Below are 27,014 nucleotides of genomic sequence, written 5' to 3'. Positions count from 1 at the left end.
TGACCATTTTCTGTCTCACACTTCCTCCTACACCCAGGGCGCTTGCCCTGAAGGGGAAAGGGGCAAAGTTCACACATCCCATTCATGTTGCACTGCATTCACTCTGCAGCGTTCCATTCTGGATGTGATACTTTCATATCCAACAGTCTGAGACTGGAAAACATGAATTGGCTGTTCTTTACAATGCACTACAGTAGAACAAGAGGAGGGTAACTGACCAAAACGTACCAATTAGGACTGGGGAGAAGTGAAATACACAGCAGATGTGGTTATATAGTGATTCTGAAATCCCGCTGGGAGGGCAAACTGCAGGCCCTGTCGGAAAAGTGGAAAACATTGTTTATTACGCTGCTTTCATACTGACTGGATGCCTGTTTTAAAATGTAGTTTATTGAAGCTTATGGTTCTGAAAGGTCTGAAGCAGTTATGATTTGTGTCCAGATATTGCTCCAAAGCTTCATGCAGTCACAGGGGCAAGAGGGTGAGTGTTTTTCAGAGGTGTCTGAATTGAGAGTGTGGGATTCACTTTTAGTGCAATGTTGGGATTAAAGATGCTGGGATTAAGGATTAGTGAGTGCTGGATCAGTCCTCCCATTGGATTGGCACCATCCTAATCCCCCCACCCCACCCCCGCTAGCTCAGACACAATGTAAGAGATTCTAATCTCGGCCTCTCTCTTGTTTTGCTGTTTTCCGCTGCCAGAATGGGTTGTCCCTCTGCCATGTGCCACCCTGCCTTGGAAGTAGCTGATTATGAACTAAAACCTCTACAAAATGTAAGCCAAATAAACTTTCCCCCTTTAAATTTGGGGATTGGGTATTTTGTCTCAGAAATAAGAAAACTAACCAAGACACAATTCAAGGACCCACATCAGGGGATGGTCTCATTGTTGGTGGGGGCACAGGCAGTACAGAGCATCCCATGGCAAGAGATATAAAGTGCATGCATCTGTGTCTATTTTGGTTCTGTCCCACTTTGAAGTTCACCAGGATTCTGTCAGGTGGGGTGGTTCGACTTTCTCTAGCCCTAATTAACTCCCAAAATTCCCATGGCTAAAATCTTTGGCAAGAGTCAGCTTCTACCCTCCTAATCTAACCTTCCATAATGGAGATGGAATTTCAACTCATGAAAACTTAGGGGGCACCCTGCAAGCCAAATCTGAACTATGGAAGTTTTCTGCACTAGGTACAAATTCTGGTACTCTTTGGACCCTTGCTCCATGTCACTGGACTCATTTCATTAGTGTCCCTGAGCCAACCTGTTAGAAGACTGTTCAGCATTATTTTTCTCATTCTCATTGGCATATCATGAGGTGGACATGGGAAGAAAATCTTTTGCTGTGGTTTACATGGTGAATGTGCTCCAAAGGTCCAGGTGTTGAGGCTTGAACTTGCAGCTGGAACCTTTAGGAAGTAAGGCCTAGAGAGAGAGCCTGGGGTCTTTGGGGTGAGCAATTTTAGAGGCTATAGGATACCGACCCTTTACTCTTTCCCTGAGGGTTCTAGGCCATAAAGTGAACAATTACCTGCACCTCACAATCCCCACCAGAACCTAAAATCACTGTGTCTAATCTCACTGCTCAAATCTCTGAAACAATGAGACGAAATAAACTTTTCTCTTTATAAATATCTCCTTTTCTGAGGACATACCCAAAAGGAGAAAAACTGGGTCATATGGGACATTTAATCCTATTTTTTTGAGGAATTGCCACACTGATTTCCATAGTGGTTGTACAAGTTATACTCTAGCCAAGGTGGCAAAGAATTCCTTTTCCCCCATCTCTGCCAGTATTTGTTATTAACTGTTTCCTAGAGTTAGATGGAATCTCTTTTTAATTTGCATTTGTGAAATTCTAGTGATATTGAACATTTTTTCATGTATTTATTTGCTGATTGTATTTCTTCTGAGATATCCATTTTTGGGTTGGGTCTTTGAATCTGGAACGTCTGATTTTTATTAGTTCTTTATATATTCTAGATATAAGTCCATTGTCTGAAAAACAGCTGGAAATTTTTCCCCCTATGTGGGTTGTCTTTCATTTTGTTGGTGATTTATTTTGTTGTGGAAAAGCTTTTTAATAAGATGAGAACCCAGTTGTAGATTCATTGTGATAATTCTTGTTTGAACAGAATTTTGTTCATAAAGTCTTTGCCTACATATAAGTCTTTGGGAGTTCTGCCTTTTCTAACTTCTAGAAGATTTAGTGTTTCTATTTTAATATTATATCTTTGATCCATTTTGATTTTAGTTTAGTGCATGGTGACAAAATAGGACTAGTTTTACTCTTTGTTATGTGAAAAGTCAGTTTTTCCAGCAGCACTTATTAAAGAGACTATGGTTCTTCCAGTGAATGTATTTGGCTCCTTTGTCAAAGATAAGGTGGCTGAGTGTGTTTGGATTTGTTGCTGTACCTTCCAATCAGTTCCATTGATCCTCAGGTCTGTTTCTGTGGCAGTAGCATGCTGATTTTTATCACAGTAGCTCTGTAGTATAGTTTCAAGTCAGGGATTATAATGCCCATTGTCTTTCATTTGTTGTCCAAAATTGTTCTTCATATTTTAGGTGTCTTCTGGTCATAAATACATTTTAGGAATATTTTCTCTAGTTCTGTGAAGTATGCTGGTGATATTTTGACTGAGACTGTATATAAATCTGTATAGCAATTTTGAGAATATAGCCATTTTCACTATATTGGTTCTTTCTACCCAAGAGCAAGGAATATTTTTCTATTTTCTGATATCCTCTTCCATCTCATTTTTCATAGTACTGTGATTTTCACAGTAGAGATATTTCCCTTCATTTTTAAGACTGATTCCTAAGTATTTAATTTTTTATGTGGTTGAGAAAGGTATTGCTTCCTTAATTTCTCTCTCATACAACAGCCATAAATGCACAGTTCTTAAGAACTAAATCTTGAAGCAACCAAAGTGCCCACCAATCAATGAATGAATAAAAAGATACATGTTTAATATAATGGAGTATTACTTAACCATTAAAAGTTTAAAATTGAAACATTTATAGCTAAATGGATGGACCTTGAGGCCATAATCATAAGTGAAATAAATCAGACATGTATCAGTGTTGCATTTTCACTGCGATATGAGAGCCTGAAAGTATAAGTAAGAACCAACATGTACAATAGGTGTTGTGAAATAGGAAGAAACTGTCCAAAAGGAAAAGGGGTGGGTGGAAAGGAAGGAAGAGAAAGGAAAAATATAGAAAGAAAGGATAAATTTAAAACAGAGCTTTGTGAATAGGGATGAGAAGTAAGGATGAAAGGAGGTTGGGGAATGGGGAAAAAGAATTGTTATATCATGTGCAGGTACAAATTCCCTACAATAAGCATGATCACTATTTATATCTTAATCATATCAACAATTAAATTTAAAAAGACATGATTTAAAGCTATAAAAAGATTTAAAATTAGGCAAACAAATAAGACAAAACAAATAAGTTCCTCATATATTATTTGTAGGGCTTTGTAAGATAAATAATTTGAATAATTATTTTATAAGAAAGTGTAAAAAATAATGATTGTGTGCATTACATTCAACTCTTTACCAAATAAACCTTCTAAAATGTTTTAAAAAAATAAATATCTCCTCTTTTGTTACAGTGACAGAAAGTTGACTACAAAGCAGGAACACTATAGCATTCAAAACCAATCTCTTGATGTGTAGCACTAGAAGAACAAAGGCTGACATGAGTCTTGAACAGTCAAATATTCTTGTAGTCCAAGCTGGCAGTTGCTTTAATGATACAGTTTCTAAAGCAGAAAGCAGGCTGCCAGTCTGAATTTCTGATTTCTTCTGTTTTAGTAAACACATTCACAGTTCTTAAGTCTGATTAGTTTCTCCATTTTTCTGTCTCCTGTATCACTGTATTGACTCAGTGGAAATAGAAACAAAGTCCTTTGAGTGAAAAGGCAGCAGGTCTGGTCCATGTCATTGTCACCATAATCAACTGAAACTTTTCACAGACTGCCACTCTGTTACTGGGCTTTGTCAGTGATTGGTTGTTTGTTCACTGATTGTTGTTTTAACATAATCTTCTTGTTTCTGTTCAACAAAGAGTGGCATTTTCAAACTCTACCAGTCTCCAAATTTCTGCAGTGTCTGTCCTTTGTGTGTCTGTTGGAAAGAAGCCAATTCTCCATAGAGTTCCTCTGGTTTTGTAACCCCTCAGCAAACATGGCCACCACACGGAATGTGAATAAACTGCTGGTGTTCTATTTCCCAACCTCTTCTTCTGCAAAAGGAGATTCAGCCTTGGGCGAATTTCTTTCCCAGGGTTGTCACTGCTGTCTAGATATTCTTGGTTCTCCACTAAGCAATGAGTGCAACTGGCATCTCTTGTGTAGAGGCCAGAGAGGCTGCTAATCACCCCGATGCACAGGCAGCTTCCACTATGAAGAATTATCCAGCCAAAAGTGTCAGTGGTGCTGAGGCTGAGAAACCTGCCCTTCCTGAATCACCCTTGAAATTCTCAGGGTAAGACTTTCCTTCAGTGTCCTGTCAGGGTGCAGCGAGATGCTTACATGTCCAACTTCTGATGACAAATTTCTTTCACCATTTATGACCCATTTAAATCATTTTAATTACTGTGAATTAAACCCCTAAATTTCAGTTACTTGGTGTAATACATATTGGATTATTTTTTTGTTTTTACAAAGTCTGACACAGGTCTGTAGGGCTCATGTGTGAGTGACTCTCTGACACACAATTTCTCCAGGTCAGGCTCCCTCATTTTATGCCGATGCTATTAAGTGCTTGTGGCCCCTGAGTCTGCACTGAAGAGGGGAAAGGACCGGAGCATCAGGCATGGTGATAGAAGCTTGTCTCAATAATGGCCAAAAGCCCCATGATACTGGCCTGAACCTAATCACAGCCCTCATCCCTAACTGTGAGCACATCTGGGAAACTAGTCCTTAGACCTGTCTGGGAAAGATGGATAGAACTGAGGAGCATCCCTTCAGCCACTGCATCCATCCCCACCCAAGACAGGCATTTCCTGGGTCAACACACGCATGGTGGTCTCTGTTGTGATCACGCAACAACTAGGGACACAATTGTGGAATTTTAAAATCCTTCCCCTCTGTATTGGTGTTCCTTCCACGGAGACCACAGTAAAAAGAAAAAGTTTTCATGGCCATCAAGACACCCAGGGAAATCATTTCACATCTGGGTGGAAAAGAAAAATCTTCAGGAATCACCAATATTCCATGCAAAGTTAGAAACTGATCAAGAACTGATGGGAAATTTTGGTTCTCTCAAATCCATGAGTTATTAGATGTTTTGTGTTCAGAGCTCATCTTCAGATGTACAGCACTCTGAATATGTCTTCACAGAGCTAGTCATGTCACACAGTCTGCCCGGTCTGACTGCAGCCGCATGCTTTCCTCATACTGGATGATCAATATCTGCACTGATGACAGTATTTAGTAAACCAGTCCTGTCACTCCTGACCGAACACTGACCAGGCTTTAAATACAGAGAGGACCCATTCACGTTACAAATTTAAACCATAATCAATCCAACGTGCCAATATTTACTCACCCTAGACAGGGCTGTTCTTGCCCTTCACTGCACCCACTCTCTTACTGTTATCATGGGGCCGCATTCATAGACAACACATTGTCTTGCTAAAACATTTGCATCCAGGAGGTGAACTTGCAAGGCCAAGTACAGAGGCAGGTGCTCAGATCAGATGGTAGGCTTACCTTGATGAAAAAGCTTTGGTTTGCCAAACCCAAATTTGCTATCAAGTACTGACCTTGGTACACTAGATCCTACCATGTCACAGTCACCCTTCCAGATCAGCCCATTCTCTGACCCCTTGTGCCCATTATGCAAGTTCCTGCAGGAGAAAGACCCCGCCCACCTGAACAGCAGCCTCTCCACCTGTCCTGCATCCCCTTGTCACCAGATTCCCAGATCCAGCAGCTGCAGCATCCATCATCCCACTGCATATTTTCACCTCAAGGCCTTTGCCACATGAGTCTTTTAGCTTCCAACCTTCTCCCTCCTCCACACCTACTCCAAACCCTACAAGACATACCTACTCCAAACCCTATAAGAAAGAGTCAGTGGACATTCTTGGCAGATACTCTTCCCACAAGTGCTTTTTCCAGTAAAATGTTCAGGTTTAAAGGCAAATCCCTAAAACTAGGGTCATGAAAAAGGGATAGTTTCAGCCACTCCAACTTCAGCATGAAACAATTTTGCACTTCTCCTTAAGCAGCCAGCTTGCAGTCCTTGCCAGAAAACACCGGATTCACTTTCTTGTATGTTCTTTCCTTCTGGTTTAATCACCATTCTTCCATGATCCATCTCTTTAGTCTTCTATCCTTGTTGTTTCCTTGCCCAAACCAACCTTTCCCTTTTTCTAGGATCACTGTACTGGTGTCCATTCTTCCTTTGCCTTCAGCCCTTGTCATCTATGATCAATCCTCTAAGTAACCAGAATGATAATAAGTTTTACAGTGTAACAGCATTCTTTTAGTTGTAATCTTTTTATAGTCAACCTGGTTTATAGGCTCTCTAGTGATCAAGATGTTAGCAGCTTTTCCATTCCCAAGGGTGCCACACTGACCTCCTGGGTTATGATATATGTGAGACTTTAAAGAATCCCATTGGGCAAGTGAATGCATATCACGTGACTCACTAAAACCCATGAGGGCAAGCACAGATGTGATTCCTTATTAAGGATGGACCTGTGATAACTGCTCAGTGCTAGTGCAGAATGTGACAGTCATAGCCCCTGTTCTTACAGCAGGACTGAAGGAGATGATCAGGTGCTAAGGGAGGCAAATGTTACCATTGTTAGCCAAACCTATGCTCACACCTCAGCAGACAGGCATCCACCGATGGGTGGACCTTTGCTGGTTTGCTTCCTTTACTTCATCTTTGATTTCCTCAACACTACAACATGAACAGAATCAAGAACTAGTATGAGAATCTAATGCCTAGTGATCTGAGGTGGAGCTGAGACAGTGATGCTAGCAATGAGCAGCTGCAAATAGAAATTAACATGAGCTTTCTAGTTTCACTACCTGATTCAAACAGATCACTTATGAATTGTAGTCTACACAGTGGCATCCACAGAAAAATGTTGGCCAAGCAAAATGTAGCCTGAGATTATGACAGTTTGTAGGAGGTGATTAAAATCATCAACTACCTTAAAGGACATGCATTTAACTCAAGTTTTTTCATGTAGCAACATATTTAGGCAGTAAACGGGACACAAACAACACACTAGCTGTTGCTGTCCCCTCTGCCCCCACATAGGACCACATAGTTAGAGAAAAACAAGCTCTGCACTTTTGCTATGGTGAGCCGTATAATTATTTCAGTATACTTTATAATGTAGTAGGACAAGGAATAACGTGTGTTATAAATGTACCACACTTGAATCATACTACTCCTCCAAACACCCCATTGTTTTCTTCTATGTAAAACTGACTGCTACAAAACCAACCCCTCATGCCAGAAAGTTTGGTGACTGCTTTTCTAGGGCAAGCATATTTCATCCTTCCCTTGAGGAAAGGAAAGCAGAGGCGCAGCAGTTAAATGGCCTTCTCCAGCACTGTTATTCCACGGAAAAACTCAACCCTGGGCTTAGCAGGGCTCCTCACTCCAAATCCAGTGTTCTCACCCGTAGCCCTTGATGCTCGCTTGCCCTGTAAATGCACAGCACCTACTTATTAAGTGCCTGCCATGCACTGTGCACCATGCTGGTCATTTAGGAAATGGTGGGGAGACACTTGACAGTCTGTGAAGGGATTGAGGACCACCCTGTAGCCATGTGACATTTCATCATGCCTATGAACAGAAGTGAGGAGCAAGTGTCTAAAGGCAGCCATATGGGATCAGGGCAATTTCATCAATGGAAAGAAAAGGTCATCAGGAAGTAAGGCTATACACTGAGATGTGGAAAGCCAATTTTTATTGATTTATATGACTACTTCAGATACTATTTGTAGTATCACATTGGATTCATATGCAGATTAATGTACTATGCCATAGACTCAAAGCTCATGATAGCCCAAGTATAACATAGTAGCATGCTTTTGTTCTGCAGGATTTTATGAAATTAGAGAATTATTTAAATAAGGGTAAATTTTTTTGCATGGAAGAAATACAACAACTCTTGCCATCTTAATTCTTACAATTAAGTCATAAATTAGTCATTAGATGGTTACTTAACTATAAATATATTTTTCTTTAGGTAACTATTATTTTAACCCTGTTCCTTAAATGTGTTTTTTGCTTCTTTTTAATCCTGGTAAAAATTTCGAATTTGAGGCCTACATTTTTAATATTTTAAGTACACAATATAGTACCAAGTGTAAGCACAATATAGCTCACAGATCTTAGCAGAACTTATTCATTTTTTATAACAAACTTGAGGCCATCACACAGCATTTTCCTACCTTCCAACTTCCCCTAATTCCCTGGCAATCATGGTGCATTTTGTGTCCAGAAGCCTACATCAGATATTTCAAATTTAACAATGTAGCATTTGTTCTATAACTGGCTTAGATTAAAAATAAGGATGCCAAAATTCACATGGAATAATGAAAGATTCCAAATAGACAAAACAATTTTAAAATAGAAGAACAATATTGGAAAGATACTTCTTTATGTTGAAATACATAACAGAGCTACCATAATTAAAACATTGTGGTAAGAGTATAAAGACAGACATGGAGACCAATTGAACAGAATTGCAAGCCCACCCAAAGTTATTAAAATTCATTATATAAAATGCAAAATTATATACATATATATGTATTTTGCAGTGCAGTATCTGGGACTGAACCCAAGGTCTAGTTATATCCTTAGCCATTTATTTTTTTTTTTTTAATTTTGAGATAGAGTTTCACTAAGTCACCAAGTTTCACAGTCTGGCTTGAACTTGTGATCCTTCCTGCCTCAGGCTCCTAGTGTTCTGGGATTACTGACTACAGGTATGTACTGATTACAGATATCTACCACTCACTGCATAGCTATTTTGAACCAATCATACCTAGATGATGTTGTTTCTAATAATAGCAAAAAGCCCAAAATTAAACCCATTTAAATAGAATCAAGGATCTTTGATAAAGTATCAAACATAAACACATACAATTGGGAAGAAATAGTCTCTTTCATATTGGTGTATGAATAATCAGATATCCATCCACAAAAGAATGATAAAGGACTTGGATCTTATGTAGTACATAAAAATCAACCTAAAATGGCTTAAGAACTTGCATATATACCCATAGCTGCACAAAAGAAAACATCAGAGGTAAAGCTTCATAATATTACCCTTGTCAACAGTTTCTTAACTATAGCACTAAATGTACAAGTACCACAAGCAAAATTAGGGTGAAAGCACAATAAAAAGTGCCTGCACCATAACAACACAACCAATAGTGTTCATGGGCAACTTATGGAACAGGAGAAATATATGCAAATACATGAGGAACCCTTACAACTCATCCTCACAAATAAATGAATGAATTTTCCAAAATAGACAAAGAATCATAGGCCTATTAAAAGGTACTCAACATCACTCATCATCATGGAAATTCTAACAAACCACAATGAGACATAAGTTCACACTTGAAGGACAAGAAAGAAAGAAAGAAAGAAAGAAAAAAGAGAATAAACAAGAAAGGAAAGGAGGCAGAGAAGGAGAGAAACAAGGAGGAAGAAAGGAGGGAATGAGAAAAAAGAAAAGAAAAAAAGACAGCCTTATCATTGTAGGACAAGGACGTGAACAACTGGAACCTTGTACACTGCTTGTGGATTGTGAAATGGTGCATTTACTGCAGAAAATAACATGAAGTTTCCCCTAAAAACTACAAATGGAATTAGTGTGTAGCCAAGCAATCCCATGTGTCTGAGTATATATCCCAAAATAATTGAAATCAGGGTCTCAAAGTGATGTTTGCACCTGCAGCTCATCACAGCAGTATTTTCAAAAGTCTAGATATGAAAACACCACAAACATTCAACAGATGGGTCAATAAACAATGAAGTACTGATATATGACAGCATGAATGTATCTGGAGGACAGTTTCTGGAAACTTCTAACCATCCCTATGCAGCTGTTTATTCAAAAATGTTGAGTATAGAAGCTTCTTGCATGGACCTCCTTCCCTCACACACAGAGGTTCATGAGACATAATTCGCATGCACCATCACAGCACTGCAGTGAGTTTAACATAACACAGGGCCAATACAAAGGCAAACTCCAGGCTGATATATCGCCAAGGCATCTGGGCTTTACTTTCTTCCATCTATGATCAGGAGACAGTACAGAGGAATAAAAGGAATAACTCTGTGAGCCAAATTATGATTTTTTTTGTGGTCATGCTACTTTGACGTTAGGATCTTTTATCTCTAAAGCAATTGTTTCAAATTATACTTTTACAACTACACTGGTGTAAATGAACATGACTTAGACTAGAACATATTTCTATTCTTTACTTCCTGATTTTGAAAGAAATTAAAACATTCTTTTGGTTCCTAAAACTATTGTGGTCTCTATGCCATGTGAGTATTGTGCCTTATTATGGTTTATGTCTAGATGTTCCCCCAAAGTCTCATGCAGTCATTGCGATGAGCTTTCAGAGGTGGCTGAATCTGAAGTTTGTGATTGACTGGTCAAACACTGGGATTAAGGTTGTGAAGCAGGTAGCCTACGTGTACTACAAGGACAGAAAGATTTTTCCCTTCCCTCCCTCTCTTGTTGCTTTTGCTGTCTTCTGCTGTCATGAGCAGTTGTCTCTCTGCCCTGTGCCACCCTGCCTTGGAGCGAGCCAGTCATGGACTGTAGCCTCTAAAAACTATGTCCTCAAATAAATCTTTATTCTTTTAACATTAGGTGTTGAGTATTTTTGCCTCAGCAACAAGACAAAAGTACTAAGACATGGCTGATGGTTGTCAGCTATAGTCACTTCTCTCGGATGGAAGAGGACATAAGTATAAGCATTCTAATTTTAATTATTAATCCACAATTACCTGAGCACCTCCCATGTCCACTATATGACTCTGCTGGACATGGAGGGCTCTAGAAGTGAAGGTATCCACCAAAAGGGTTTGGTTGCTTTTCCTACTCCTAAGTTTCTAACTCCATACACAGTGTCAGAGAAACCAACAAAAAAAAGTTCATCAAAAATGTATACAATTCAGGAAAAGAAAACTTGTATGTATTTTTTCAACAGATGGTATTACCCTAATACAGAAGACCCTAAAGGATAGTGTATATTGAAGAAAGCTCACAACATTACCAACCCTTAAAGAAGAAATTAAAAAATTCACATGCAGGCATCTCAATGGCCAAGATACACAAGCAGCAGTTTTCTGTACTAATAAACATCAAGAAGCAAATAGCCACCACTTTGAGCCTCTCATAATGAAAGAGGTTAAAGGTAACTTGTGTTAACCTCATGATGTCTCAATAAAGTTAGTATCAAAATAATTATACAAGTTTTTATTTTCCTAAAATGTGTCCATATTTTTGGTAGCCTCCATATTTGAGAAGTACATAAAGAGAGATGGTATCTTTCCTGAGTGACAGGTCACAGCCTGGAAATCATACAGTGATATATTTAACAATAACAATGAGTGGATGTTCATATCTTACTTGGACTCTAGATCCTCATGAAAATGATATGCGGATGCCCTCAGTAAAAGTAGGAGAATTCAAGGAAAATTTGCAAAGAACCTAATGAAATGGGGACAAAAGAAATTAAGACTGTGAAGGAGAAATTTTAACCTGGAAGTTAGCTTTGTGACTCAATTTCCCCATTCTAATCTGCCTGTTAGATACGCACTTCCTATCAGTGCAACAAGGTCATCCTGGCACAAGCTCAGCTTGGCTTTGAAGCCAAGCAAACCCAGTACAAGAAGTGCTAACCATTACTCCATTCACAGAAAGCATTATTGTGAAACTTGCTAAAATACAATGTAAAAGAAAATTGAATGCAAAAAGTGACCTTGGAGAATTTCTCAATGACATGTGCACCTCTGCTTAGAAGACTTCTTCTACATCACACATAAGACAAGGGGCATCCTGCGCTGGTGGCCAGCATCCTTACCTGAGATGGAGCCTGCCTGCCACGGCAGCACAGGCTGCCCACACAGGGGCTCCTGGGGTCTGCTGCTGAAGAGGGGAGGTGGCCTACCTCTCTGCCTGCTACTTTCATCCTCGTGCACCCACATGTCCTTGAATTCTATGACTTCCAACACTTCACCCTTCCACAAAGGTCTCTAGAGCATGTGCCATGTACCAGATATGCACACGTGAATAAAGCTGCAGCACACCCTGCTGTAGCAGGTCTTAGCGACTGGAGGAAAAAATACCAATGCATGTCATTTACACAACTATTAAAGTGCTGGTCAGTGACAGGGGTGGCATCACTCCACTGGGTTAAAACTCCAGTTTGTCTCTGCCCAGCTGTGTGACTGTGGAAATAAACTCTTTGTCTCAAGGTCTTCACATCTAGAAGGAAATATATTAAATGGGCATTATGTAAATGGAAGAGAGCCATTTGCATAAATGGTCAGTCAAGTCCTACAGAGAGAGCAGGGCTGCCATGGTCGGCACCACACTTCTCCAACTGTGTGAGGTTTACTATTTTAAGTAATTTCTTCATTTCACATACCAATTCCTCTTAGGAGCAGTTAGGGAATTTTGCTCCTCCTCATAGCCCCTGGAGGACACAGACACCAGCATACAGAAGGGGATAATCAATGACTGACTGGAGTCAAACCAGTGGGCGAGTGTACTGAGGCATGGCCGGAATACAGGGATGTCCCCTTCCAGCTGTCCAGGTAGTCCATCCTCTTCTGGGCATTGAGACAACCCAGTTTATTTCAGGGATAGGCAATACTCCTGGTCTGGAAAGATGGGATTCTCTTGACACTAAAGCTTCAGCTTCTTAGTCCTCAGTGATAGCTTATCAAACCCTAAGGATTGACTTGTTTAGACAGTTATGTTATGCACCAACTTGGGCAGAGGAGCCATGGTACCCAGCTATTTGGTCAATTGTTTCTGCAAACGTATGTTTTAGAAGAGATTAATACTGAAATAAGTAGACATAGAATAAAGCAGATAATATAAGTTGGCCTCATTCAATTAGTTGAAGGCCTTAGTAGAAAACATAGATTCACCTTGAAGAAGAAACTCTGCAGCAGACTGACTTCGGATATGATTGCAAGTTGTCTTTAAAACTCCAGCCCACCAACCAACCGTCAAGGTTGTGGACTTGCCAGCCTCTACAACTGCATGAGGCAAACCTTTAAGATAGTTATCCGTTTCTATCTGTTCCATACCCCTAAGGGAGTGGAGATACACAATATCACATTTCCTGCATTGAAACTTCAGCGGTTACTGAACATTTTACACACAGACAAACACACACTTACGGAGGTATACATATTGTTACTGGTTCTCTTTTACTGGGAAGCTGAACCATTGTATTGTTTATAAGTCAAATGCCCCAGAGGTACCTGGCAGATGCAAGTTTATTGTCATAAAAGTAGTAAAGAAAAAGGTCACGCAAACTTCCTGGAAGGTTTCATTCAATTTTCTTTCCCTGTCTTGGAAAAGAGAACCAGACAGAGTAGTAGTTGGCTTAAGATCACACAGTATATTAGTACCAAAACCACATTAAAGACTTCTATCCATGGTGCCCTATCCGTCAGACCACACTGGAGTGTTGTAACCATTTAATTATTTGGATAAATAAAAAGAAAACTACACCAGAGGAGAGTTTTCCTAGACATTTTTGTGCCAGGCTCAATGCTCAAGGCCCTTCTGTAGTTGTTTCATTTGATCTTTAGCCATCCACAAGGCTGGCACTGGTGCCCTCTGACAGATACACCACACGTTAAAGGATACAGGAGCCCTCTTGTGTGAAGCTGCTGGTTGGACTTGGAAGGGCCACTCTGCCCATAACAGTCCCAGATACAGTGAGAAAACACAGGGGCACAGGATGCAGGAGACTGGGCTGATGAGAAAGGATGCAGCACATGGTGTCACACTTCCCGCCTTGTGACTTTTTGTGCCAATCAGCTAGCTCATTTTGCTGTGAGGCTCTTGCTCTGCAAATGCTTCTGCCAGCAAATGATTATTCAGGAGGGACACCTGTTCCCTAATCCTCTGTCAAGGCTGTCTGTGGATTCCAGCACTGTTTGCTAATGCTGTGGGCTTCTCAGGGATTTGCATGCATAGCTCCCAGGAGAAGACAGGGGTGGATTTTATTCTTTGCTTGGCTGCCTTGCCTGGTGGGAAGGCACAAGGTCGGTGCACAGCACTGAATCCACATAATTGGAAGGTACCCAAATGGAACAAAGCACAGGAAAGGAATCAAGTCCTGGAAATAACCCACTGAGCTAAGTACCACAAGCAAGTTCAATGCCAAGCACCCACAAATAAGCCATTCTATCTGACTTTTCTAAGAGACAGTGATGTCTGCTTTGCCACACACCCCCAGAAACAGCTAGAAAAGAAATGGGAAAACAAAACAAAATAAAATAAAATAAAATAAAATACTAGATTTCATGATGCACCTGCTAAGTCTGCTTCTATAATATTTTGGCAAATATTAACTCCTGAAATTCTCTATGAAAAAAACAGGCATGGCTCATCGCCAACCTATCAGTGTGACTGCACAGTCTGAGAGAACCCCGTGAGCACACAGATTCCTGCCCTCCAAAGGACCACTTTATCCAAGTGGACCACATTGAGGAGGCACCAGGCAAGGACCATGTGCCTTAAATCCACCTCAGGGCTTGGCATTAGGAATGCAGGCTGTAAATGTTACTATATGAAGAAGGAGGGATAGCTGGTGAGGGGAAGTTTCAGGAAAGAACTTCTAAGGGGAATTTGCAGACAGTACCTCTGAGGAAGTTGGCTTGCAGTATCCAGCTCCAAAGACCAAGTTTTCCAGGGAGATAATTGACTGTTCTTGTCCCGCATCTGGGCCTCCTTTGCCAAGCCAAGATCCTCTTCCCGGGCGAGTAAAACTAAAAGGGAGAGAAATGAAAAGGGAAAAAAAAGGATTGTATACATGCAATGGCACCATTAGCTTAGCAGGGCATTACTGGACAGCCCACAGCATGGGTCATTTGGAAGGAGGAATCCATCCCCTAGGGCAGTGGTCATTTAGAAGAAGGAATCCATCCCAAATGGCATGCATGGTGTAGCTAGCACTCAGAGCCCTCTCTGTTGCCAAGCAAGCCAAACTGGCCCAGATGGCAAGCAGCAGATAATAGTTGTTCTCTCTCAACTAAAACCTCAGTATTCTGGTTGGATTTCAGAGTTGGCACTTTGTGATAATTAAGTGGGTTTGGGGTTGCAGTTTGGGCATGCATTCTGTTAAAGGTTTTCCATCCCTGTTCTAGCTGGCATTTGCACAGGATATTTTGATACTTTTATGTGGATGGGGTCCAAAGTCCATGTGCACTTTAATGTCATGGAGTGATACACATCACTGTAACTATTACCAGTCAGCGAGAAATAACTGAGGTAGTGTTCTAGGGCTGCATCATCTAGAGAGGGAGGTGAGGTGGATGAGCAGCAGAAGAGAAGCTTGATCACAGCCTAGGTAATTCCTGCTTCTACTCCTCCCCTGTGGGGAGCTCCTCTCACTATATCCTTCCCTGAACCAGCTGGGTCTTCCTATGTGAGAACTTAAAATAATGTCTACTCCACAATCCATGCAGCAGCCTAGGAAAACGTTCCAAACTTCTATAATAATAAAGTGTTCACAATATTCATGCTACTCAGGAATACTGTCACTTGTTTAACAGACAAAAATAGAGACCCTGTCCTGCTCTGTGATTCACTGTAAAGATCTGCAGACACAGTGAAATAACAACCATTGATTTTGTATTGAAGGAAGATTAGGAGAGCTGATGTGGTCATTTGATTTTATCTTATTTGGGCCTATGGTCATCTCTTCTACCTTAACCCTTTTTATTTTCTTTAATTAACCTATCAAGAGAGACTGATTACATTTATTTTTCCTTTCAACTGTCTTGTACTGATTATTTATGGTCCCTTGTTTCATGTAGATCTTCACATTATGAATTCTATTTGATATTTGTGTTATAGTCCCCCTGATAGGATTTAAAATCTTTGCTTGCACAATGTCTGGATAATCAGTAGCCTCAAGTTGGCATCATCTTTACCACCGATGCTCACTGAAGATAAATTTCATCCAAGAGACCCATGCCCCTACTTAAAATATTGACAGGAGAATACAGTTAATATTATATTTCTATTTAATTTGTTTTCTCAAATATTAGGTTCACATCACATGACAGGTATCATGTTAGGTGTTGGATGGATGAAGTTGTGTGGCCACCACCTTAAAGACACTTTGATAAAGAGAAGGAAGAAGACAAGCCACTAGGCAGAGTGCAATGGAGGTAAACTGAGGCTGGTGAACAGAGAAGTGTGGGGTGTGCAACAAGCTTTGTGTAAAAGACACATGGTGAAAGGTGGTATCAGGTAAGAAACCATGAGCAGTGAGCAGTCAGCCATTAGAACCAGTCTGCCAGAGTTCCAGTCCCAGCATCACCTTTCTGCTGTGACATGGCAGTGTTTATAACTTCCCAATGCTTCTGCCTATCCATATGTCAGAGAGTGATAGGGAACTCCAGCCATGGAGTCATTGTGAGGATTCTGAGATTAGCCAAAGGGAAGCTATTAGTGTCTGGAAAATAGTGATGACTAAGTAAAGGCCAGTAACTATTGTTGGAAATACAACAAATGTAAAAAGTCATTATTACACACACAGCTAGGGTTGATAAAACCTCAGTTGTAGGTGGCCCTCCATCACCTTGGGTTCCACATGCTTAACCAAGCATGGATCGAAAGTATTTGGAAGAAAAGCCATTTATACTGAAGCATAGCAGCTATTTACATGGCATTCACATTGTACTGACTATGACAAGTGACATGGAGAGGATTTAAAGCATCAGGAGAATATGCACAGATTATAGGCCAATGTGTACTCTTTGATGTCAGTGCCCTGTGTATCTGTGGGTTTTGGTATGTTTAGGGATCCTGAAACTAAGTCTTTGCCCCATACTGAGGGATGACACTATAATATAATTAATATAATATAATATAATATAATACAGTAGGATTTTTCTGACTTTTTGGGAATTGAGAGTAGAAATAGGAGCTATATGAACAGGAGGAACATTGAAGAAGAGTAAAATGGCTAGGCACATACAGATGGCCCCTGCAGATTCAGAGGACAGGCTGTGTACCAATAACTAAAAGAAACTGTTACATACTTAACTGTGGCTCCTGATGAACTTTTTCAGTGGATGGGATTCCCTCAAGAGAAAGCCAGTTGGAAGGCAAAACCTGGATTCTTTTCGTTGGTCTCTTTCTGGGAAGGCTGTGTCTTTTGAGGTAACTTTTAATTTCATACCTGCTTCATACTCATTGGATCTAACTAAGGCTGTGAAAAACTCCTTGCAAAGCCAGTGCTTGCCCTATTTGACAGGTATTTCCCACAACCTGAAAGAGTTCCCTTTGTTCTTAGCTGCTGTGAGCCAAGATAGAAATTCATCCTGCAAATCCAGAGAGTGTTCTATTTTTACCCCCTCCCAGAGCAGTTTCAGTCTTCACTGACTATATCTGCACCCCTCTCCTGCCTTAGGGCTGTAGACTGACTTGCAAAGCACTGTTTCTGTAGGAGGTTACCTTTTCTGCTAAGATTCCCCACATCTTTATCATTAATATTATAGCAAAAAGCGTGAGACCTGCTGGCGCCTGCTGCTGCAGGTGGTGGGAGAACTTCTTGCCTCTTGACTCATCCCCGCTCTGTCCTCCTGCCTCTGTCCTAAAGTTACCTCCAGCCCAACCCACCCATCTGCCTAGGACCCAGGTCTTACCAGGTTATTCTCTGCTCAAACCTTCAATGCCTCCTTCTTACACAACAAATGGATTTTCAATTCCTTAATGTGCCATTAATTACACTGTTAAAACCTACCTGCTACTCTCCCGAGCTCATTTTTCACTGTCAGAGTTTCATGGCGTGGGCAGAGCATAAGAGCCATTTCTTCTGCAAAGGCTTCCTTTCAAATCCAAAGTTGAACTGCTTTGCCCATGCCAAAAGTTATCAGCCATTTATTAAGTGCTTATTAGTGCCAGTCAGGTGACCTAGATCAGGGCCTGTAATATGGCAGATGCTAAATAAAACTAGTCTGCTGAACTCATGGCCAAGGTTTTTATATGCTGTACCTTGTTAAACCTGTTTAACAACCTCTTTGTACTTCTCTTGGGATCTTTTGTGAAACTAAAGCCCCAGGGCTCAAGAGAAGTGAGTTAATAGCCAGTGCTCAGAACTTCCACGTGAGTCCATCTGATCTTAAGACCCATGCCTTTAACCCGGCTTTCCCTGAGCTCCTTAGATACTCAGAAATCCCTCTGCTTAACAGGGTCAGTCTGAATCGAAGCTCACCATTTATGGTCATTTTGTGGAGGCTGTGAGCCTTCTAACATCAGGGTCTGATTGATTCACCTCAGAGCTTCCACGTATGACTTTTCTGCCAGTATCTCAAGGTCAGTGACACCCACCTTGAATCAAGCACACTTCTGCCACATTTGACATACACCACCTCATTTCCCTGAATTCACTAATCAACCCTTTGGGTTTACCACCACTTCTGATTTTGGAAAAAAAAAAAAAATTCTTCTCATTTATTTGGGGTTTTTATGTATGTTGTTTAGATCCCCAGAAAATAGGTCATAAGGTTAGACAGAATGATAACTCTGACTGTAACTGAAGATAAACAACCCACTCCTACCCCAGGCTCCACCTCTCCTCAGCAGCTGATCTCAGGACACACCTCTGCACTGGCCTGGCCTCCGTAACTGTTCTTTATTGGCACCAGACAGATCCTACACTGCATTCTACAGTGAAGCACTATCTGCCAAGTCCCAGAGAGATAATGCCTAGGGACCGTGCTTTTCTGAAGAATGATGTTCTGCTGCTGTCTGAACTCTGTCTCTCCTGCTACTTGTCAAGGTCAGATATGCCTTTGTGTATTGCTACATGTGATGGCTATTATAATGACTTTTGTCAAAATAGGCAACAACTACACCTGCCATACAGTAACTCCACACAGTCAGATGGGACCCAGACATTGAATAAAAGTGAATCCAAGGTGTTTCATCACAGGACGTGCTGCAGAGTCCTGCCACCTTCCCCAGAGCACAGCAGACCTCCAGCAAACACTTACATAATGGACCCACAATAAAAGGTCCTGTGGACTCCCCAATCCAATCATCTCCTTTACCTTTGGAGATCAGTTTGCATCAGAGTTTTGGGCAGGAAAATGTACAAATATCTCAACAAAGCCCTAAAGGCCATGTACTGTTTGACCGGACCCATAGCTCTAGCCCTGTTTAGCTCTCTGTGCTCTCACTTCCTGCCACGTGGATTTATTTTCACTCCCATGCATAATTTCCTCTTCCAAAAACCAATGTGACTACCAGCTTTCACATGCATGGCCCATTCTTTCCCTGTGAGGATTTATCTTGCCTTGTCAGTTAGCCCAATCTAGTCTCCTTTCCTAGCAACATGTGGTACTGTCGCTACTATGGGTAATTCACACACTCTTCTGGTCTAGGTCTATCCATGTTGGAAATAATCCAGTTAGGGAGAAGCACTCAAGATGGACTGGAGCATACGGACAGAACAACTTCAGAGACAATGGCTCCCTGTCACGTCTCATGATGCAGCCTGCTATCTGATTTCTTCCTCATAGACTACCACAACGCACAGAGTTTTCATATATGCACTAGGAGAGCCTGGTGTCTTCCATTTAAACTCTCAGCACAGAGAAAGCTGTCTAGTAAAGTGAAATTGAAAATTTTTCCTTTATTACATCTGTTTGTCAAAATTCTACCCCTAAATATTCCTTTGCATGTGTGCCACTTACACACATGTGTGAGTGATGTTTTGAAATGTTCTAAGCCTACTGATTAGCCATCTTGGGAGCATCATAAATGGCTGTGTACAGCACACTATGATAGCTACTGTAAGTGCTGTTCCCCTTCTTACAGAATTCAGAGTCACTGTTCCATGGGGTCTCAGAAATTTTGTAGGGCAAATTAGTAAAGGGGAAAGTAAAATCCCTTCTATATTTAAAGACGGGCCTTCTATATTTAAATCATTTATGGAAGAAGAGACAAAATGAAACCCTTGTCATAAGCCTGGTTCTGTCATCATCTGGGCCCCATTCAAATTTCATTTAGATGGGACACATTAGTATATCTGTTTAGAGATGGATATTATGTAGTTTAGATTATCGGGTGACTTTTTAACTGAGGCACAGCTGTAAAAATAAATATTGAGCCCAAGGAAAAGTTAACATCTTCCGAGTATGAGTCACAGAATTTCAACCCCTCATCTCTCCTGGATTCCTGATATTTTCTTCACACCTCACCCACCTGTTTCTGGTTCTCTCAGCGAAGCCCATGTTTATGCCTACAACCTGGGAAAAGCTTCTCTGGGCTTCAATAAGTGTGGTCCTCTCAACCACGCCGCACATAAGATCTGCACATAACTTCATACCTGATTAGGGGTTGCTGCAGAGCCACCAGGGCAGCATGGATGGTCACCGAGATCACTGACAGGTGGAAGTAGTCAAACATGACAGGGACCTGGTGGTGTAGCCCCCTCCGGGGGTGGAAGTGCAGACCCAAAGTGCGACTGCTGATCATTGGTGCCCCAGTCACATCCCTCAGCCTGAAAGGCAAGACAGTGACCTCATGTGAGTGACAGTGGATTATCCCCGCTGCCATTCCAACAGATCCACATTTCAGCCTTCCTCCAGGCAAACCACTGTGCATATATTGCCTAATTCAGTCATGCAAATACCCTGCCTGGCAACAATCATTTTTCTGGTGACTGTCAAACGCAGACACCAGGACTATGCAGCAGATCTCTGCTATCAAACCAAACCCACACATCAGTGGGGATTAAGGTGTTCAGTTTCCAAGACCCCTCTCAATGCTGTCCCTCTCCTGGCCCTCTTTCCCAGTTCTCTTTTCCTGTCCTCATGCTCTAGTCAGCTTCATAAGCCTGTGCTTTCTGCCACCTTAATGACAGGAGCTACAGTTAACTCAGCTCTGTATCCCCAATACCAACCTACCATTTGGCATCCTGAGAAATTGGTTAAACATGTGCCTATTAAAATGTACACCTGATTGACAGAGTGACCAAGAGCATGAACGACTCCCACAGCACTGTGTTGGAACAGGTGGGCTAGTTCCATAAAGCACCCCACCTTTGCTTCTGTACTTGGCAACAGATGTGTCTCATCCTAAGGAATAACCAGTTAGCAGGAAAGGCTTGCAGGCTCTTTGGATTATAGCAGGGGATTGACTCTCCCCCCAAATCAAAGCTATTATGTTGGCATTCAAGAGAACCAGCATTACTCTACAGCTGGAAAAATGAACCACAGGCACTGCAAACTGTGCTAAACAAGAGCATATGGGAAACCAGGAGGAATGTGCTCCAGGAGTACAGTGAAGAGAGAAAGTTTCCCTTGCTCCATGGGCAGAAGCCTGGGAGCAGTGTTGGTAGATGAAGGGAACCAGAGGCTGTGCATCTGCGGGGTCTTTGGCATTACACACAAACAGAAGACCAGTGAGAGCCACTGAAGCCACAGACCAGCACAAACACCAATACACAGAGCAGAAAGCCTCCTTTTCCATCAGCAAGATGAGGAGGGAATGAGGTTACTATGACATGAGTCTCAGAAAGCCGCTACCATTTATGCTCACTTTAAACTTGAGGACAGCTCCCTAAGGCTTCACTATGAACTGACCACACTGCTTTTCCTCATTATTCTGCTGGACACCAAGTGAGGTATATCCCGACATCACTCAACTTACAGAAGAAGAAATAAAGCCAACATGAGTTCACTAAAGCTTGTTCCAAGTCACAAGACCACGTTGAAGTGCTGGGCGAGGAGGTTATTGTGTCTCTATAACATGTTCTGATTACTGTTCAATATTGCTTTGCATCCCTTCAAATACAGGTTCTGTGAGACACAGAAAAATACTACAGGCATGAGGAACTGGCCACAAAACATAACTCAGGAGAGCAAAGATGTGAAGTAGGTTAACAGGAATTTAACCCACATCAGCAGAAGTAGAGTAAGAATTAGGAAGCAGGGAAGTGAAAGACCTCCTGGCCTCTGAAATGGATATAGGTCCTTTCTGTTCCTGGATGTCAAGCTGTGTGCCTGGAAGGTAGGAGTGGTCTCAAGTTAGAAGATCTGGGGACAAATAATAGCATGGAGAGGAGTATGTTGGCTTTACAGTAAACAAGAGGTAAACAATAATAAAGCATCATGCTCTTAGGCAGAGGACCCTGTATTTAACCTTTCCTCCTCTGAAAGACCTTCCACACTGATCCTGCTGCCTTAGCAAGGAATAAAACTGAAGTCAATCAAGGAAAGGCACACAAGAAGGGATTGTCCTTGGGAGAGAGTTCCCTGCTAGCTGAGCTGCTCAGACAGAAAAGGATGAGGTGGGAAGCAAGAAACTTTCTCAACCCATGCAAACAAGTGCCAAGGACACCTTGAAGAGCTGCACGTACAGATGTGAGGCAGACTACAGCAGGACTGTTTGACCTTGGTGATACTGGTCTCAGAGACTGAATTCTGCTGTGTGGGGACCACGGGTGTCCATACATTTTAAAAATCTCAGCAGCATCTCTGGCCTCCCCCTACAAAATAACAATAACATTCTACATCCAGACATCACTGCCCATGTCTCTGGTTATGGCTCAGTGTCCCCAGGAAGTGGCATCTTCCCACCAGACTTGAGAGTCATGAGCTGTACATCAACCACCCAGCCAACCCTGGCATTAGAGGCCCTGCTTCTATTCCTTATTTGTTTGCTTTCTAGAAGCTGCTGAGCTAGTGATACTTTGGAGCCAAATGTCTGCCCCAGGATGTACCACAGATGTCTTATCATCCTTAAATCCAATTTATGAAAATGAAGGAAGATGGCATTTCCAATCTTCCCAGCCCCTGGCTTCCTGTTCCTCTCAGCAAATCCTGTGTTTCGTGAGAGCCCTGTGCACTGATTGTTATTAAGTGCTTTGTATTACGAGTTCAAGCCTGGCCTGACTTACACAGAGGAAGCCATAAAAAGGAAGAAGCCATTTATTCCACCAGCTGTGCTCTTGGCCTGTTATATATATTGTCTCTGCTAATCTTCATAACAGACCTAATACTGATGATCATATTATAAACAAGGCTAGAGACTAGGAAAAACACAGAAGTTTAGCCTCTATTTCAGGGAGCAGTTGCTTCATTTTTTATAATTTGGACCAATTTCCTGTACCCAGGCTTACCATTTACTATGCTGTTGGTGGCAAGAATATCTAATTTACTGTGTCCACTACAGCTTAGCGCTGAAACTTCTTGCAGGATTGATAGTGAGTAATTTACAGACTAAAATTGACATCTATAGCAGGACTCTGTGGCTAACTGCAAATGTCCACCCGGGAGTTGTTGATGGATGTCTCCCAAAGACATCAGTCTAAGGACACAGGGAATGAGGAGGTTACATAAGAGGAACCCTGGATGGTGGAGGGAAACAGAACAGTGGAATCAGGGGCTTTGATTCTGAGAATAAAGATCAAATTTTTTTCTTCAGTGCTAAGGGTTGAAGGTAGGGCTTTGGTACTGATCTATTTTTTCCCTAATCCTTAAAAAAATTATTTTTTGTGACAGGGTCTTGCTGAGTTGCCCAGGATGGACTCAAACTTGTGATCCCTCAGCTTCAGTCTCCTTAAAGCCTGAGACTACAGATGTGTGACTCCAGGAAACCCTATAGATAAGATCTCCAAAGCATCCACTCAGCTGTGGGGAAAGCATGTGTGATGGGAGTACCAGGCATCCTAGCAAACGTGCTGAAGACAAGGGGGATGCCGAGCTCGGACACTGTGTCAGGGACAAGGACAGATACTCCCCGAAGCCTAGAGTCCGGCCTGCCAGCTGCACAGCCGTACACATCCATTCTCAGTGCCAAACATCTTGAGGTCTGTGACATCCCAGGGGAGGGACTGCTTGGGTTCAGATCCACTCTGACTCAACTCCCCATGTTGTCCAAACAGCCAAAGCAATAGAGAGGGATCAGGCTTTGGGAAGGGGAGAAATCCACAAAATTAGCTAAGAGGAACAGGAAGCCAGAGGCTGGGAAGATTAGAAATGCCCTCCTTTCTTCATTTTCATAAATGATGTTTAAAGATGAAACTAATCTGTGGCACATGCTGGGGGCAGATGTTTGGCTCTGCGGCATCATCAGGTCAGATCTCCTCTGAACTTTGAAGAGATAGGGTCCACTATACCAGCATCAGCCCACTGGCCTCCTGACTGCCAAACACTTGATGAAGTAGTTGCAGAGATCAGACAGGTGGCCAGAGTGGTCAGTGCATGCTAGTACTTTACAAATAGAATATAGGTGGAAGAAATTTTACCTTTCTTCTTTTAAATCAGAGAAGAGGCCCTCTAGAGAATTTGCATTAGGCCCCCTAGAGCTATGAAAGCAGAGGTCCTGCCCTGACTCTCCCTACACCATGACTAGGAGAGAAACTTGGCGAAGTTGGAGTAGCCGTGAGAGCACAGGTTCCCATGAACATGGGAAGGGATTAAAGTGACTTATGCACATCCCACAGGCAGGTATGGGTTCCTGGAGAAGAGTCTGACTCAAAGATTTTCCTGCAAGACATAAGCCTCCTATGCATAAGAGGCTTCAGTATTTCGGAGAACTCCAAAGGTGGGATTAGGTCTGGGGTCGAGTGTTGTCTCATGGATATTTCTCCAAGGAACCTACAAGAATACCCCCAGGGTCATTCAGCCTCTGGCAAAGTAAGGGCCGTTTACAACCAATCAAATATGATCCTTTCCCCTGCCGCTTCTTCTGTCTTCCTCCTCCTTGTGCATCCCTTTACTCTTCCAGACTTGTCAGCCACAGTGAAAGAGGAGGTGGGGGAAGAAGTCCAATTCTCCCTCTACCTATTGCACCTTTTTCTGCTGTGGAAGTTTCTCACCCTAAACCTAACTCTGGGGTGCCATAGAGAAAGGAAGCAGTAAAATAAACTATAAATTAGATGCAAATTTAGAGCTTGGATATTACACTTTGCTGGGCATTTTAATACCTACGAAAGGATAATTTATCACTGGAAAGAATTGAGAGAGTCTAAGTGACACAAATGATCGCCCTGGGGGTGGAGGAAGAGGCCACAAACAATTTAAAGGAAGCAGTTATGAGAAAGATGAGACTTGCCTCCCACATATGTGATCAGCAGGTTATCTCCGTAAATGGATTTTAAAAGTGCAGGGAGTTGAAACACAGTAGCTGATATTCAGTAAAAGTATGCAGAACCATGATAGAACTCCATGATTCAGAAGGGGCTTTGAATTTTGTGGTCTCATGGGGTCACTATTCTCAAACTGCCAAATACGACTGCACTACAGTGATAGAAAATCTAGCAAGTATGAGTTCTGAAGGCCAAGAAGGTCGGAGTTTTCTGTGTATGTGTATATGGAGCTTGAGATGCCTGCCAAAGATGTACACAGTTTGAAAAGCCATTCAACATTCTCAGGTACACAGGGGCAGGGAATCATGTTTGATTGGATGTGAGCATTCCACTGGGACACACAAGCAGTCATGTTAACTCCATTTCAACCTGAGGCAGCACACAGCAGCTTGTGAGGAACTGGATGTCGGAGAGATGCTCCAAGGATTGCAGCCACAAGGTCACCTAGCAATGAGCCAGCAACAAAGAAGGCTTCCTGCCACCACAATCCAAGGGTCCCAGTGACACTCACTGTTGCTCACTGTCTGTAAAGTGCAGGTCCACCTTGAGTTGAAAGTCAACTTCACTCAGAGCATCTTCCACCTGCAAGAGAAACAAAATCCAAGAATTTCAGGAGTCAACACTTGTCCACGTGAATTAGCTGATCGACATCCCAAAGGAAAAGCAGAATCTCACCGCACAATTATTACTGTTTAGTCTTAACACAGAATGCCATATCTGTTCTATGGAGTTCTGGGTGGACAGATTATCTGGGAGTGTTACCCAGAAAATGCAAGGAAAGTTTTCACATAGCAGTTTGGGATGGTTCCTTTCATTTTTTTAAAAGAAGATTTATTAGCATGTTTGTGGCACATGACAAGTACATTTGCTTTAGGAAATGTACCTACTACATCTTGATCACTTTTGCATTCCTTCTTCCTCACCTTCCCCTCTTCCTCTTTCCCCAGATCCTTTCCTATCTCCAGAAAGAACACCCTCTTGTTTCCTGCAAGCTCACCTTTCTTTTGTTCGTTATTTTTTTAGCTTTTTCATGCAAAGAGAACCCATATATTATTTAATATTTTGCACCCAACTTATTTCATTTGGTGGTATAGTCTCAAGACCCTTCCAATGTCATTAAGTTGTCTTACTGCTTATAGAATTGTTGCCAGTGTTTTTAACCTAGAATCATTTCAGAAAGAAGGAAGCATCCAGAGCACCTGCTTTGGAAAAGCAGAACCTGCAGTGAAATCTCCACTGTCCAGTCTCAGGGTAAGGTCAGAGGCAAAGCCATCTCTGACTCTCCACTGGCTACCATTTCCCATTTAGTGCAGAGGACAGAGTGAAGTCATTTCCCAAGGTTTTGTCTTGAGACTCTAATGACCACTTACTCATTTATACTGGAAGACTTTCCTCTTTAGTATCTCATGTTCCACCCGTGGCCCTTTCATCTTTAGCTTTAAAAAGATTTTTTGTACTTCTCATTTGTACTCGAAAAATGGTATCCCCGGTGATTGTTTCCTTGAATTTAATACCACCACCAAGACTCAAGGGAGGTGTCAGATTCCCCACTACATCTGCTCAGTGTCCCACCCAGTGTCACTATTTCCCCTGTGTGACAGGACTTTACCCTTGCCCCCACCTGGACTGGGTAGAACCTTTCCCTGTA

At 41.9% G+C, this 27,014-nt stretch overlaps 1 protein-coding gene across 6 annotated transcripts in view; it reads right to left on the bottom strand.

Annotated features, from left to right (window-relative positions):
- The window catches only part of Fam135b (family with sequence similarity 135 member B), a 294,122-nt gene that overhangs the window by 91,677 nt on the left and 175,431 nt on the right, over positions 1–27,014 (bottom strand). For 5 of the 6 annotated variants that reach the window (XM_063231033.1, XM_063231029.1, XM_063231030.1 and 2 more), the window contains exons 5-7: positions 25,878–25,948; positions 20,600–20,773; positions 14,897–15,023 (exon numbers count right to left, since the gene is read on the bottom strand). In XM_063231033.1, coding sequence (XP_063087103.1) covers positions 14,897–15,023; positions 20,600–20,773; positions 25,878–25,948 — 372 coding nt within the window. Of the gene's footprint in view, positions 1–14,896; positions 15,024–18,010; positions 18,222–20,599; positions 20,774–25,877; positions 25,949–27,014 lie in introns of those variants that run through there. The other variant, XM_013156236.2, reaches the window with a different exon arrangement.

Source organism: Cavia porcellus, unplaced genomic scaffold (assembly GCF_034190915.1).
Source record: "Cavia porcellus strain 051 isolate PalLab524CR breed Dunkin Hartley unplaced genomic scaffold, mCavPor4.1 scaffold_19, whole genome shotgun sequence".
Taxonomy (NCBI): domain Eukaryota; kingdom Metazoa; phylum Chordata; class Mammalia; order Rodentia; family Caviidae; genus Cavia; species Cavia porcellus.
The sequence above is the reverse complement of the archived record's forward strand: the minus strand, read 5'-3'. Positions and strand labels throughout refer to the sequence as shown.